The sequence below is a fragment of the Mus musculus genome, chromosome 6 (genome assembly GCF_000001635.26).
Source record: "Mus musculus strain C57BL/6J chromosome 6, GRCm38.p6 C57BL/6J".
In the NCBI taxonomy this organism is placed as follows: Eukaryota; Metazoa; Chordata; class Mammalia; order Rodentia; family Muridae; genus Mus; species Mus musculus.
Window position 1 is genome coordinate 90,606,728 of NC_000072.6, and position 13,261 is coordinate 90,619,988.

Consider the following 13,261-nt stretch of genomic DNA (forward strand, 5'->3'; position numbering starts at 1 on the left):
TTGTTTGCATGGGCCTTAGGGCCCTCTAGTGGAGAAGCAGAGCACTGCAGCAAGGTTGCTGTTAGCTGCTTCTGCTCACGCTTCATTTTCCCCAGGGGGACCTCCATGCAGTTCATGCCCAACCAAATATTTTCTTCTAGACTTTTAAGAGTTTTAAACTGATGTCTGTCTGTCTGTCTGTCTGACTGTCTGTCTGTCTGTCTGACTGCCTGTCTGTCTGTCTGTCTGCTTGTCACAGTGTACTTGTGGAAGTCAGAGGACAACTTGGATTCAGTCAGTTCTCTCCTTCCACCATGTGGGTCCCAGGGACTGAACTCTGGTTGTCAGGCCTGGTGGCAAGCACCTTCACCTGCTGAGCCATCTCACTGGCTCTAATCTTACCATTTTGTAAATTTCGTTCAGAAGTTTGCCCTGTGAGTATGTTTAAACTTTGATACTCTTGGATTGATCTCTTATTCTTTTTCTATTTCTCTTCCCTGCTCTCTAGGGGTCTGAATCTGTGACTTTTGGATCAAAAGGCTTCCTTTTATACTTTTTTATTTTGTTATTTTTCTTGTTTGGTCCTTCTGACTATTCTCTCTGGCTGTTCACGGTGTCCAAGCTCTTCCCTGCCAGCAGAGGGCGCTCAAACAGAGCAACTCCTCTGCTCCTGTCCCTGAGAACTGGAGGTGTCTGTCCGTAGAGGGGGACTCCTTCAGATTAGTACTGGGTGTGTTGACCGGGTGTGACACCCACCCTGCTGTACTTGGTGGTTGCACCCCACTGATTTGCACAGCTAATGAGACAGGAGCTGTGCACAATGCCCAAATTCTTCAAACGTTTGTGTTTTCACTGGAGACATTTAAGTAAGCACCATGGTAAGGAGTGCCTATCCAGGCGCCCTCCGTATCTGCGGGTTCCTCATCTGTAAAGCCGACTGGTCCCAGAACTGAAAATATTCAGCGGAAACAGCTGTATCTGTTGAATATCCACAGACCCCTGCACTTGCCATATTAGCTGAATAACCCATGGCCATTTCTATAACACAGGCCTGTGTTGGGCAGTGTCACAACTAAAAGGCCTGCCTTGCCCTTATGCAGGTGACATGTTATATAAGGAACTTAAGCACTGGAGGTTCTGATACCTACAGGCATCCTGTACCACCTCAGTGCCACCACACACACCTAGGGAGGGCAGAGAAATTCTTCCCACTCTCCTTATTTTCTGTAATTTCATTATTCTGTGTGTGTGTGTGTGTGTGTGTGTGTGTGTGTGTGTGTGTGTTTCTAGAGTTTTAGGGACTTCACCAAATTCAAGCAGGACAAAATTGCAATCTCTCTGGGCAGTAGTGGTAGACGTTTTCTTATACATGGCTTATTATGGGCTAGGAACTGGGACCCGGGCCATGCAATACAGTGAGGGACTTCTCTGGGTCAGCCTGGCTGGAAAGCTCTGCTTCTCTGTCATGACCTGCTTTCTTTGTATATTTGGAAGCTCATTCGTGACTAACCTTAATCTCAGTACAATTAGCGGTCAGCCAGGAGTGATAGGCTTGTTTGGCCTTGCTTGCTGTGTTGCCTGGATTGATCTTGAATTCCTGGGCTGCATTGGTCACCCCCACATAGCCTCCTGAGTGGCTGGAGTTACAGGTGCTGACCACCAGGCTGTGCTGGTGTGTTTCCTGTGCACCCAGCACAGCTGTGTGACACCGCTCCTCTAGGTACCTAGTTCTTAGAAAATAGGGGCCTCTTTAGTTGATTATCTCTCTTGACCACACACACACACACACACACACACACACACACACACACACACACGCTTAGCAGCCGCGAATACTACCTTCTGCCTGGTGGTCCTGTGGCACTAGGCTGGCTCAGCTTTCCTGTCTAGTTCTTATTTTTCCAGCGTATCTGGACTGGTCCATTGGCTCCTGCTTACATCCAGGATGTGCTTAGCTATCCTCAAATGTGGCTCCGTTGGTAAGGGGCTTGCCTGGCATGTGTGAAACTCTGGATTCAGTCCCCTGTGCCACATGATCATGGCAGTGCACACCTGTAATCTCAGCACTCCACCGGAGGAGGAAGCAAGAGGATCGGAAGTTCTGGGTCATCCTTGGCTACACAACCAGTTTGAGGCCAGCCTGGGCTACGTGCATCTCATTTGCACCGTGTTTGCTCCTTGTTGGCTGCTGCCTCGGCTGTTCCTTCACTTTAGTTATCCACTCGTGCGTGTCCTGAAAGCACCTTGCTTTCCCAGCGTCCGGTGGTCATCTCATTCTCTCAATTTCTTTTTCTGTTGCTCCAACTTATGGGACGCACCGTCCCTCCCAGAATCATGGGAGAAGGCCTATTCTTTGGAGAGCTTTGAGCTGTTTTGTTTCGTTCACAAGCAAGTTCATTTTTAGCCCTTGGATGCTGTGAGCCAGGCTGTCTTCTGAGCATGCAGCAGAGGGCAGTTTTTGTCCCACATGGGCAGTCTTCTCTCAGCCCTGTCCCCTAGGGAAGATTGGATGGACTATTTTGGAATCTCGGAGTGAGCTTGGCCATTATCTTGTAGTGGCCAACACATTCTATAATAGTGATTCACTGTTTCTCAGTGTTCTGGGGTACTGGGCAAATCTCAGCCCCAGGAGGGCCTGTTGGGGTCACTGGCTGGCCCTCATCCCCACCTCCCTCCTCCCGAGCCTCTGGTACCTGTGAGGCCCTTGTGAGGCCCTTTGTGACACACAGCCCTGCCCATCGCTCTAGACACTGCCTGTCTTTCTAGCCATGGGCTGCCTTCAGAAGCATGCACACCATACTCCATAGCCTTGGATTTGTGCTCTCTGCCTGAGGGGAGCGTCTTCAGGGTGTGCACACTCCCTGCCAGTTCTGTCAGTTTGGGCTAAGGGGTTCCGTGAGTTCTTTAAACATGTTAACAGACCCACCTTGAGGGTTTCTCCGGGCCAGTGTCTGGTCCTCTTTGCCAACACTTCCTGTTTTGAGTTGTACTTTCTTGCTTCTGTGTGTCCTGTGAGGAGGATGTACTGTGGCTACTTGCTGCCTGGTGACTTCTGAAGTCATTGAACACCATTCTGTGCTATCACTGCTGCCAAGTGACCCATCCAGTCCACAGTCCCCACTGAGGGATAATCCGGGCACCCCTCCACCCCACCCACCCTAGAGCCCTTAGTACTTGCCTCCCCTTGCCTGCCTTCACCCTATGCCTGTCAGCCATTTTCTGAACTTGCATCCAACACTGGACGTGAGCCCTACTGCATGTCTAGATGGCCTTGGAACATCTCCTGCCCCCGTGCAGTCCCTTTTAAACCTTTTCATCAGCCTGTTATTGTTTCCCAGGTTTTCAGTACTAGCAGTCTCCAGACAATCTGCAGAGGGAGTGTCCTCAGAACCTCACATGGGTGTAAGGACCAGGGCTCATCTGGAGCTCTGTTGCTGCTTCTCCCCAAGGAGAACTGAGGTTTTAGTTTCTTTTCTCATTGTTATGAACAAATACCTGATAGAAGCACCTTAAGGGATATCAGTGAGGCAGCAGGCACACGGGCGAACAGGTCGGAACTTGCTTGCATCTGGGCAGTCCAGGAAGTACCTTTCTCTCTTTTTATCCAGCCTTAGACCCCAACCCACAGACAGGCTTAAGCATCTCTGTAAGTCATGCCTCAGCAATGCCCTGGGCACTTCTTAATCTAATCACCTTGGCAGACGGAACCAGCCCTCCCAGCCACCCATCTTCCAGGCTAAAGGCAATGAGACTGATTCGCAATGTCACTAATATGGTGAAGGTCACAATGTTCCTGATAGTCCTTGGGTTGCTACAGCCTTGGCTTAATTCCCAGAGTTCTGACAAAGGTGGTTCTGACTGTATTTCTTGTTGGTCATTCATTCATTCATTCATTCATGTTGGATATTGGTAGTGAGGATAGAAGCCGGTACATGCTAGAATAGTGGGCTTTTTGGGTTTTTTGGGGGGGTTTTATTAATTAATTAATTTTGGTTTTTCGAGACAGAGACAGGTTTTTCTCTCTGTAGCCCTGGCTGTCCTGGAACTCACTCTGTAGACCAGGGTGGCCTCAATCTCAGAAATCTGCCTGCCTCTGCCTCCTGAGTGCTGGGATTAAAGTTGTGTGCCACCACTGTCCAGCTAGATGGGTGTTCTGTTCCTCCTCAGTGCCAGGTCAGGTTTTTGATTGGTCGGTTGATAAGGAGCCTCACTCTGTTACCTCCAATGCACGTTTAGTGATCCTTCTATGGGCGAGTGCATGGGCTTCTTCAGCCTGTGCAGATGGCATTCATGGGGAGAGAATTGGGGTGGTGGAAGCTATGAAGCCGTAACTTACATTCTGCTGTAATTGTCATCCGGGAGACTTACTGCCTCCGTCAGGTAACCTAGCTAAGCCTAGTCCTGGAAGCTTCTAGCCTCCCTACACTCTGATCTAGGCCTTGAATGTTTTCAGCCTCTGAGACTTGCTGCTGAGTAAGCTCACCCTTTCTTCTTCTTTCTGATCTCTAGCTGGCTGGTTCATCTCAGCTGTTCTGGCTGAAACTCCTCTCTTTGCTAACTTTTCTCTTGGCCGCTGAATTGCTCTTCTTGGCCTCACACTAACTCTAGCAATCTTTTCTAATCTTCTGGCTCCTTCTCCTTCTCGTTCTCTTGCTTGTTCTGTCTACCTGTGTCTAGCTTGTTCTCTCTTCAATCTGTCTCTGTAAAACTCTCCTGGCAAAACCTGCCTCCCCCTCCCTGTCTCTGCTGCTCTGCTCTCCCTCGCAACTCTACTGCACTGCTCTCCAGGAACTCTACTGTATTCCTGTACTGCACTCTCTTCTTCCCATGCTGTCTGTCTCTCCCTTAAGTAGCTTCGTTTTCCTCTCTTTTCTCATGAGAGTTGGGCTTATCCTAGTCTGTCAAGTCTTTGTTTTGCCACTTTTCCTGCCACTCAATTACACATCTCTTTCAAATATGGATGCTACCTAACTTTACCTTCATTGTTTGGGATTAAAGATGTGTACTAAGGGTGAGTCTGCAGTCCAGCCAGAGGGATTAAAGCTGTGTGCTAAGGGTTCAAATAGCCTGTAACAGTCAGTCCCGAATGGCAGCTGCCAGGTGGATGGATGGATGGAGGTCCTGGGGAGTCAGGAGTCCTGCCCTTTAGCCCTGTCACTTTGTGTCTCCCAGGTCAGGGCTGCTGGGCTCAGCCGTGTGCTGATGGAAGGGACAGAAGCCCGACAGAGGAGGCTGGAAGGCTGTGGAAGGCTGAAGGAGCTGGGGCCATTGCCCAGCCACGATGCAGGAAGACTCCCAAAGGCTTCTGAAGAAGGACACCTGGCGGTCTCTGAGAGCCAACTGGTGGATGCCAAATCACTGGAGGCCCCGCCTGGCAGGGAGACGTCCCTGATCATTGGCTTTCAGGTGGTAATACCCTTCCTGCTTGCAGGCATGGGACTGTCCTGGGCTGGCTTGCTTCTGAACTATTTCCAGGTGAGAGACAGCTTCCTGGGGACAGGGCAACCTGAGGAGTGGGCAGCTGAGGCTGGCTGGAGGGTTGTTAGGTGTATTGGGCAAGGTTCTTTCAGCTTAACCCAAGTTAAGCACAGTAAGATAGTGGCTGGGCTCATGCCCTACAGATAGACCCGGATTCACTGGATCACTTCCTGTCTCATTTGTTCTATGAGGGAGTAAGGAGCAGAAAGTTAGCTTGTTTCCATTGCAGAGACTGGAAGGCCAATGTCAAGGTGTTGCAAGGTGGTTTCTCTCTGAGGCCTCTCTTATATCTTCCCTCTGTGTCTCCTTGTCTTCTTATGGGTAGCAGTCATGCTAATAAGGTCTGTGCTAATGACCTCCTTTTCACTTCCCTGTTAAAGGCCCTGTCTCCAGAAATAGTCACACCTGGAGGTGTGGAAGACCAAGACTCACACAAATGCACCGGGAGGGACACAGTTGCCCATAGTAACAACATAGTGTCGCTACCAAATGCTGCCACGAGTGACCCTTAGCCATGTCCCACACACCCGAGGCAGTCTGTGGGTCTGTCACTTCAAATAGGACTGCCAGGCCCAAGGACCTACATGCAGCTTGGATGGCTGTCACCAAATCTCCTTCCTAGCCCAGGGCAAATTGTAGGAGATGTCCATCTCCCAACGCCTATGGGCAGACCATTGCCAGCCTTTCTTGTGTTTAACAATCTGCCAGGGAATGGGGAGGGAGCTCCGTGTGTGAGAGTGAAGACCTGCAGAAGCTGGGCACAGATGCACTTACAATCCAGATAACCCTAGAACTGGGGGATGGAGACGGATCCTGGGAGCTCACTGGTCGGCTATCCTAGCCGAAATGGCAAATGTGCAGGTTCAGTAACAGACTCTGTCTCAAAGGAATAAGGGCAAGAGTGATAGAGAAGAACAGCCATATCATCTGGCCACCAAGCAACTTCATACACAGTTACACACACACGCACACGCACACGCACACACACACACACATGCGAGTTGGAAACTGCATTTCATGTGTTAATTTCTATTGCTGTCTAAAATCCAGCAGATTACAATGCCATACTTCTTCCAAAGCTCCCAGCCTCTGTGGTCCTGGACCCGTCTCTCCTGAGGCTATGGGTGTTTCCCTTCTCTCTGCCTGAGCAGCTGGTTGACCCAGGCCCCTGCTCCTCACTACCGTTCCTGGTGCTACAGGGCACCCGATTCATTTATGTGCTGTCTTGTCAAAGAGGCCCATGGCTGCGGTGCCATCTGAGTCACCTGACCACAGAGGCTTTGGGGTCACTTGACCACAGAAGCTTTGCTGTTCTTGGTGGCAAGCCGGGTCACTAGGTTCTGTCCCCAGTGCAGCAGGAGGAGTTGTATAAAAGCATCATAGAGGGCGGCAGGAGCACTGGGGCTTGGTCTAAGGCTACGGCCTTGTGTATCATGGTGTGGTTTGCTTACACGTGCCTCCTTACTGGTTTATGGTCTTTGCTTACATGCTGTGTTCCAATGTGGTTTGCCCCCACCACAGCGCTTGTTAAGGCTTAGCCCTTAATGTAACTCTGTTGAGAGGCGGTGGAGCTTTCAAGAGGCACTTTGGATCACAAACACATTAGTGTGGTTCTCAGAGTGGGTCAGTTATGCCGAGACCAGATTGTTACAAAGTGAGTTTGGCTTCCTTGGTTTTCTCGTGCTTCCTGTCTTGTTCATTTTCAGCATCCATGTCCGCCTGCCTCTCTTCTCTGCCTTTCTACGGTGCCACAGGGCAGCCCATGGAGCTCCAGAAGCTGACTGAATGACACTGTGCTCCCAGAATCCCAGAACCACAAACTGGAATGAACCCCTTTCCTTTTATAAATTAGCTAGACTCCAGGGTTCTATTATGGGAATGGGGGAGGGGAGCAAACATTGGTAAACTTAACTCTGGATCTCCAACACCACATAAAAATCTGGTGGCAGGGGCCAGGAAATGGTAGTACATGCCTTTAATCCTAGCATTTGGAAGGCAGAGACAGGTGAATGTCTATGAGTTTAAGAGGCCAGTCTGGTCTACAGAACAAGTTCTGGGACAGCCAGGACGGTTACACAGAGAAACCCTGTCTCAAAAAACAAAGGAACAAACCTGGTGGGAAGGTGGGAGACTGGAGGATCCCCGGGGCTTGCTGCCAGCCAATCCAGCCAAATTGGTGAACTGAGGTTTAGTGAAAAACTTAACTTGAGCCACGTGACACAGTGCCAGGGAGAGTACCTGCCAGATGTTGGTGCCCCTCCCTGAGCAGACGCAGTCAGGTTAATTCTCACTGTGGCACCCCTCAGCTTTGGGGTGAGAGGAGAGAGCCTCCACATGAAGAGAGCAGGAAGGGTGGGCTTTGTGAGGAGCAGGCTCCGCTCCAGCTGACTGCACTGGGCTCAGCCATCTCCAGTGGTGAGTACAATGTTAGCAATGAGTACAATGTAAGAACCAGGCAGGTGCCCTGGGTCGTCCTGGGATCCTGCCTGCCTGAGGCTGCCTGAGGCCCTCACTGGGAAGAAAGGGTTTCCACTCTAGGCTATGAAGATATGACTGGTTCCCAGGGCTAGGCAAGTGTGAGCCACGGCATTTCTTAGTCTCCCACACTCACAGTCTGAGGAGGGGGGATGCCACCACATACTTGCAGAGCTGGCTAGGATGAGGGGGCAGGCCCTGCTCTGTAGAATGGAAGGATGGGAGCCACTTCCTGCAGGAAGGCAGACGAGCTTTCCTGGAAAGTCCCTTGGGCTAGCAGACTATGGCTCATTCAGGGACAGACAGGCTCCAGGCTTGGACCCCTCACTATGGAGAACATTTCCCTGGGGACCTTACTAAGGAAGGGGTGTTGCTGGGTATCTTAGGGGGTTCTATTGCTGTAACAATGGGAGCCAAACCTATTCAAACCAACCTCAGTGGGTTGCTTGCTGAGGAGGGCATCTGGCTGGACACCTTGCCCACAAGAGGGAGAGCCACAGGGGACTCCTGGTTGGGCTACTCAGAGCCCTTCCATCTTGAGTAAGTGCTGGGGACAGTGCTAGGTCATCATATGTCCACTGGCTGTGGAAAGGGCTTCCTTCCTCTCTTGTGGTGCTGAGGCTGGCACTAAGGCCGTGAACACGTGAGGCAGGTGCGTTCCTGTTCACTTATGCCCCGGGGTCTCTGACCAGCTTACCGCTCCTTGTTGTTTCTGCCTTTCTGTTCATTCATTCGTTCACTCATTCATTTGTCCATCCTGGCAACTTGCACCCTGTGTGCACACAACCAGACACCATGCACAGGGTCCCAGTGAACAAGAGAGACAAACAGGTCGCCCTCCTGCGGTACTCGTGATTGAGTGGGGAGAGTCAATAGATGCATGTGTCTGTGCCAGACGGCAAGGCCAGACAGAAAACAGCTAAGCTATGCCAGCACAGCCCGGGAGAGAGGGAAGTTGCCCAAGGCCTCCTGGCGGAGATGCTGGTGGGGAGCCTGAATCTAAGGAGCACTTGAGAAGCTGCTGTGGGGCTTCACCTTCTCCCCTGGGTTCTGTGGGCTCAGACCAGAAAACAAAGGAAATGGGAAAATGAAGTATACAGCCTGGTATCTGAGGTCTGAGCAGTGGGGATGTTTTCATGGCCAGCTAGCCCATCCTGCCCAGGTGCAAGGTAGCACAGCATCTGGAAACTGCTCCTGGGACGATTCATGTCAGGGTTGGTGTCAGTCTTGGAAGCCAGGATTGGTGATGTGATGCCAAAGCCCTGTGCTCTCCCCCTCCTGCCGTGTTAGGGACAGAGCCTGACCTCACACATGCAGACATTCTACCTCCTGGGGCGGGTGGGGGGGGCATTGTACATAAAGGTTGAGAGCTGCTTATAGGCCCCAGTCCCTCATGTCCAGGACTCTAGGACAGGCTGGAGGCCCAGGGATCAGAAGGACTGTGCAAGGTCACCCAGGAAGCCACTTGATGCTTGACCCAGATCTGAACCATGCCCAGTCAGGCTATGAGATTTTCCACTGTGCTGGGACTATTTTTAAAATCACATTGAGATGTTCTGTGTTGTGACCCAGTAAGCCGTGTTGACATGTGTTGTTCTCAGCTTTCCCGGGGGAAAGTACCGTTTCTCACACGCGTAGATTCTTTTATTTATTTCTGCTGAAAGCTTAATCATCCTAAAAGCAAGTCATTACAATAGTCAGCACACTCTGAAAGCCAAAAGGGTCACTGTAATCCTCCTGCCTACCACAGGTGACCACTTCAGCACTGGCTTTTAGTAACTCCCTAAGCACCTCTCCCTCTTTCTCTCTCTCCCCCCACCCTTCCTCCATGCCTCCATCCCTCCCTCACTTTTCCTTGCCCCTCTCTCTCCTGTGTGTTTCTCCAAGGCTGATAAGCTTGCTCAGGGGACTCTCCTGTTCTGGTAAGAATGTTTCAGGGAGCCAGTGTGTGTGACTCGGTGAGTCCCGTGTAGATGGATGATCCCAAGCTAGGGTGACCTTGTGGAAGGTGCCAATGCCAGCATAAAATGTCTGTGCCTGGGGATGGTTCCACTCTGTGTTCAGCAGCCAGCTCATCACCAACCTGCAGGGATTGTCTCAATCCAGCCAGTGCGCTGACACCGGTGGCTTCTGCAGGCCTCTTCTCTGCTGTTCCACACTAACTCGTGTGTGTTTAGACCAGGCCAAACCACAGATCATAGACTGTAGGCAGGGCTGCCGAGGTGGATGCTGGACATGTGGTCTCCCATTAAACTACGCTTTCTCGGTGGTGGTGGTCAGGGGGAGTGGGGACAGGTGGTAGGGGGACAGTCATTGTTTTCCTTGAGCGTTAGTACACTTTGTGATTGAAGGCAAACCTTCCCGGAGCCTTAAATTCTTTGTTTGTAAAACGTGGGCATTATAAGCTGTGAATGCAGGGAGGTGTTCTGTCCAGTAAGTGGCATGGAGGGCTTTGTAGAGCATGGTCAAGAGTGACTTCCTCGATCCCAAACCACAGCAGGAATGCTGGGGCAGGCTTCTTCTTGGGAAGGATAGTTAGGTATTCCTATTCATACTTCGACAGAGCCACTGCGGTTCTTGCTTGTACTTAGAGATTCTGGGTAAAGAGCTGTGGGGCTTTGACTCGGAGATCAAGAGGCACCTTAGCTGGCCACAAGGACAATCGTTATTGAGGCCAGCCAAAGGTGTGAGGGCCATAGCATGACAAAGGGGTCCATGAGAAGTTCCTTCCAAAGGTATGTAGGGTAACATGGCTGTGTGCTCAGACAGAGATGGCTCAGGTATGGGTGTCCTTTCAGAAGGTGAGGCTCACTTGCATGCTGTTCCCATTTCATGAGGGTTCCTCCTTAGAATGCCCATGTGGGTTGATGACAGGGAGAACAAGTGTTGTCATTGGAGGCGATGTGTGAGAAGCCACGGGGTCGTGACTGAGATGGTCTCCTGATGGAGCTGAGGGGGCAGATCAGGGAAAACTTTGAGGGCAGCAGATTGGATGTAGGACTGAAGTGAGGGTGTCTGGGCTCAGCATGCTTTTCTGGCAGATGTTCACTGATGTGCAAGGCGTAACAGAGGCACTATGGAAGAAACTGCCATGAAAATTGGAGAGTTTGGGGCACTTGCTCCTGCACAGGAGGCTGAGAGGAACGGTCTGGGAGCTCACAAGAGGCTAGAGATGATGGAGAGGCTGAGGACTGGTGGAGAAGCTGGTGGAGAGGCTGGGGGCTGGTGGAGAGTTTGGGGGCTGGTAGAGAGGCTGGGGGCTGGTGGAAAGGCTGGGGGCTGGTGGAGAGGTGCATCTGGGATGAAGAAAATGTAGTACATGGACAAGGTGCTGGGGTCTAGTTCTAGGCTACTGTATGGCTCAGCATCCCAAATTCAGAAGCGCTTCCCATAGCAACCCACTCTGGTCACTGATAGTTTAAGCATTCCAATGGCAGCACCTATTGGCCATGTGCAGATCCTGGCCCAAGGTGTTTCACTCACCTGCACACAGCCTCTTCATGTTGTTCTGACTGCTTGGCTTTCAAACGTGAGTGTGCCAAGAGACAGAGGAGCCCAAAAACTATTCCACGTGGTAGCTTCTCCACCCTGAGCTGCCAGCTAAGCAATCAGGAGAGGTAGGGCTGGCCCACCAGAACCAGGACCAAAGTTTACAGCCTACACCTCTGCCTCCTGTGGCAAACTTAAAACTCCAGACAAACGAGCAGAAGAGAGTGAGTGAGGATGCGCTGAGGATTTCCGGGGCAGGCAGGATGGGGGTGGGGGGCAGTTAGTTAGGGAGGAAGTTCTGCCTGGGGAGATAAAGGAGTTTGGACTTGAGCATGAGATGAGACGATCTGTGAGAGCAGAGGCAAGGTGTCCAAGAGGGTAGTACAGTAGGAATGGGACAGAGGGGAGGCCAGGACCCCAAGGTGAACCCTGGGTTAATAGAAGTCAGTCAGACCTTCAGCTTGGGACCTTTGCTGGTAGAGACCTCAGTTTGTATTCTGTTGGCCCTTAGGCTTGGAAGTGTCCCTCTGGCCCGTGGCATATACAAAGGGGCACTCTCAGACTCCAGTGCAGCTTCCCGGCCGGGCCCCTTCCCTCTGGTGGGATCAGCAGGGCCTGTTCTGATCTTTCTGAGCAGAAGCAAGCTGGATAAAGTGGTCCAGGCCTTTGAGGGAAAGCAGGGCCCCAGTTGTGTGAGCACAGCTTTACATGGTGGCTGTGAGCCCCCACGCACTGGCACAGAGCTGACCACAGGTGTCACTTTCATCTTGCAGTCCCTCAGAGTCCTTGACCTTACAGGACTGAACCCCATGCGTGGGCCTGGGTGAGTATCCCTGGAGCTGTGGTCTCCCGGCCCTTCTCGGCCAGAGCAAAGCAGCCCATGGCACGTGTGCAGAGGACACAGAGGGTGGTGCTGACTTCTGCGTGGGTACTTAACCAGAGCCAGGCCCATGTGGGTGGTGTCCCTGCCCAGTCTGGCTAGCGTGGGCTGGACTACTGGACACTGTCAAGGTCGCTGCTGAGGGACAGTGAGCCTCTCTGGCAGGCTAGAAGAGGGAGGTCCCGGCATATCCACAGCTGTACTCTGAGGAGAACCTGACCAGTGGAATGGACAGAGGACACCGGCAGCCTCCTGAATGAGGCTCTGACCAGGTCTGGCCTTGTTTACTCTGGCCCTCGGCCAAGGGACTCTCAGAGACCCACTGTGGCACTTCCTGGAAAGCTTCTGTCTGTGTGGACCTCTGCAGAAGAGAGCCTTGGAGGGCAGGGAGGAGAGAGGACAGACTCAACCGGGGCCCAATCATGGTCGTCACTCAGCTCAGCCTTGAGTTCCGCTTTCAGGGCAAGAAGCTTCGAGGCTTCAGCTGTGAGCTCACCCGCTCCCCTCATGGGATCCTCCCTGAGCCTGTCCTCACCACCACCTGCCAGGTCGCCATACCTATCCTGCTGTCCGGCCTGGGCATGATGACGGCTGGCTTGGTGATGAACACTGTCCAAGTACGTACAGGGCTCCAAGGGAGAGGGTACAAACCGGGTGGAGGGCAGGAACCAGGGTGCTCCCTGTGGGTGGCAGGGCCCAGCTGGGATCCAGCACCAGTCGTGCTGGTGAGAAGATACCTTGGGCTCCTAGCACCTTAACAGTCACAGCGATGACACCTGATAGCCCTCCAAGGCAGCCTTTGTGAGCCCACAGCAGCCTCTGTCATCTGCCACCGAGTGTGAGTTTATTAGGCAAGGCTACAACTCAGTACAGGAGTCTTTAATGCCTCGCTGCCTCCGTTTCCCCTTTTGTAAATCAGGAATAATGAGAGCACCTGACTGTCTGAGCTGTGAGAAACAG

The 13,261-nt window shown here is 52.0% G+C and overlaps 1 protein-coding gene across 6 annotated transcripts in view; it reads left to right on the top strand.

Annotated features, from left to right (window-relative positions):
* The window catches only part of Slc41a3 (solute carrier family 41, member 3), a 41,683-nt gene that overhangs the window by 1,998 nt on the left and 26,424 nt on the right, over window positions 1-13,261 (top strand). For 3 of the 6 annotated variants that reach the window (XM_006506625.2, XM_030255596.1, NM_027868.2), the window contains exon 2: window positions 5,152-5,454. In XM_006506625.2, the coding sequence (XP_006506688.1) occupies window positions 5,182-5,454 (273 nt within the window). In that variant the 5' untranslated portion in view covers window positions 5,152-5,181. Of the gene's footprint in view, window positions 1-5,151; window positions 5,455-11,740; window positions 12,245-12,518; window positions 12,919-13,261 lie in introns of those variants that run through there. The other 3 variants (XM_006506626.4, XM_006506627.4, NM_001037493.2) reach the window with 3 other exon arrangements.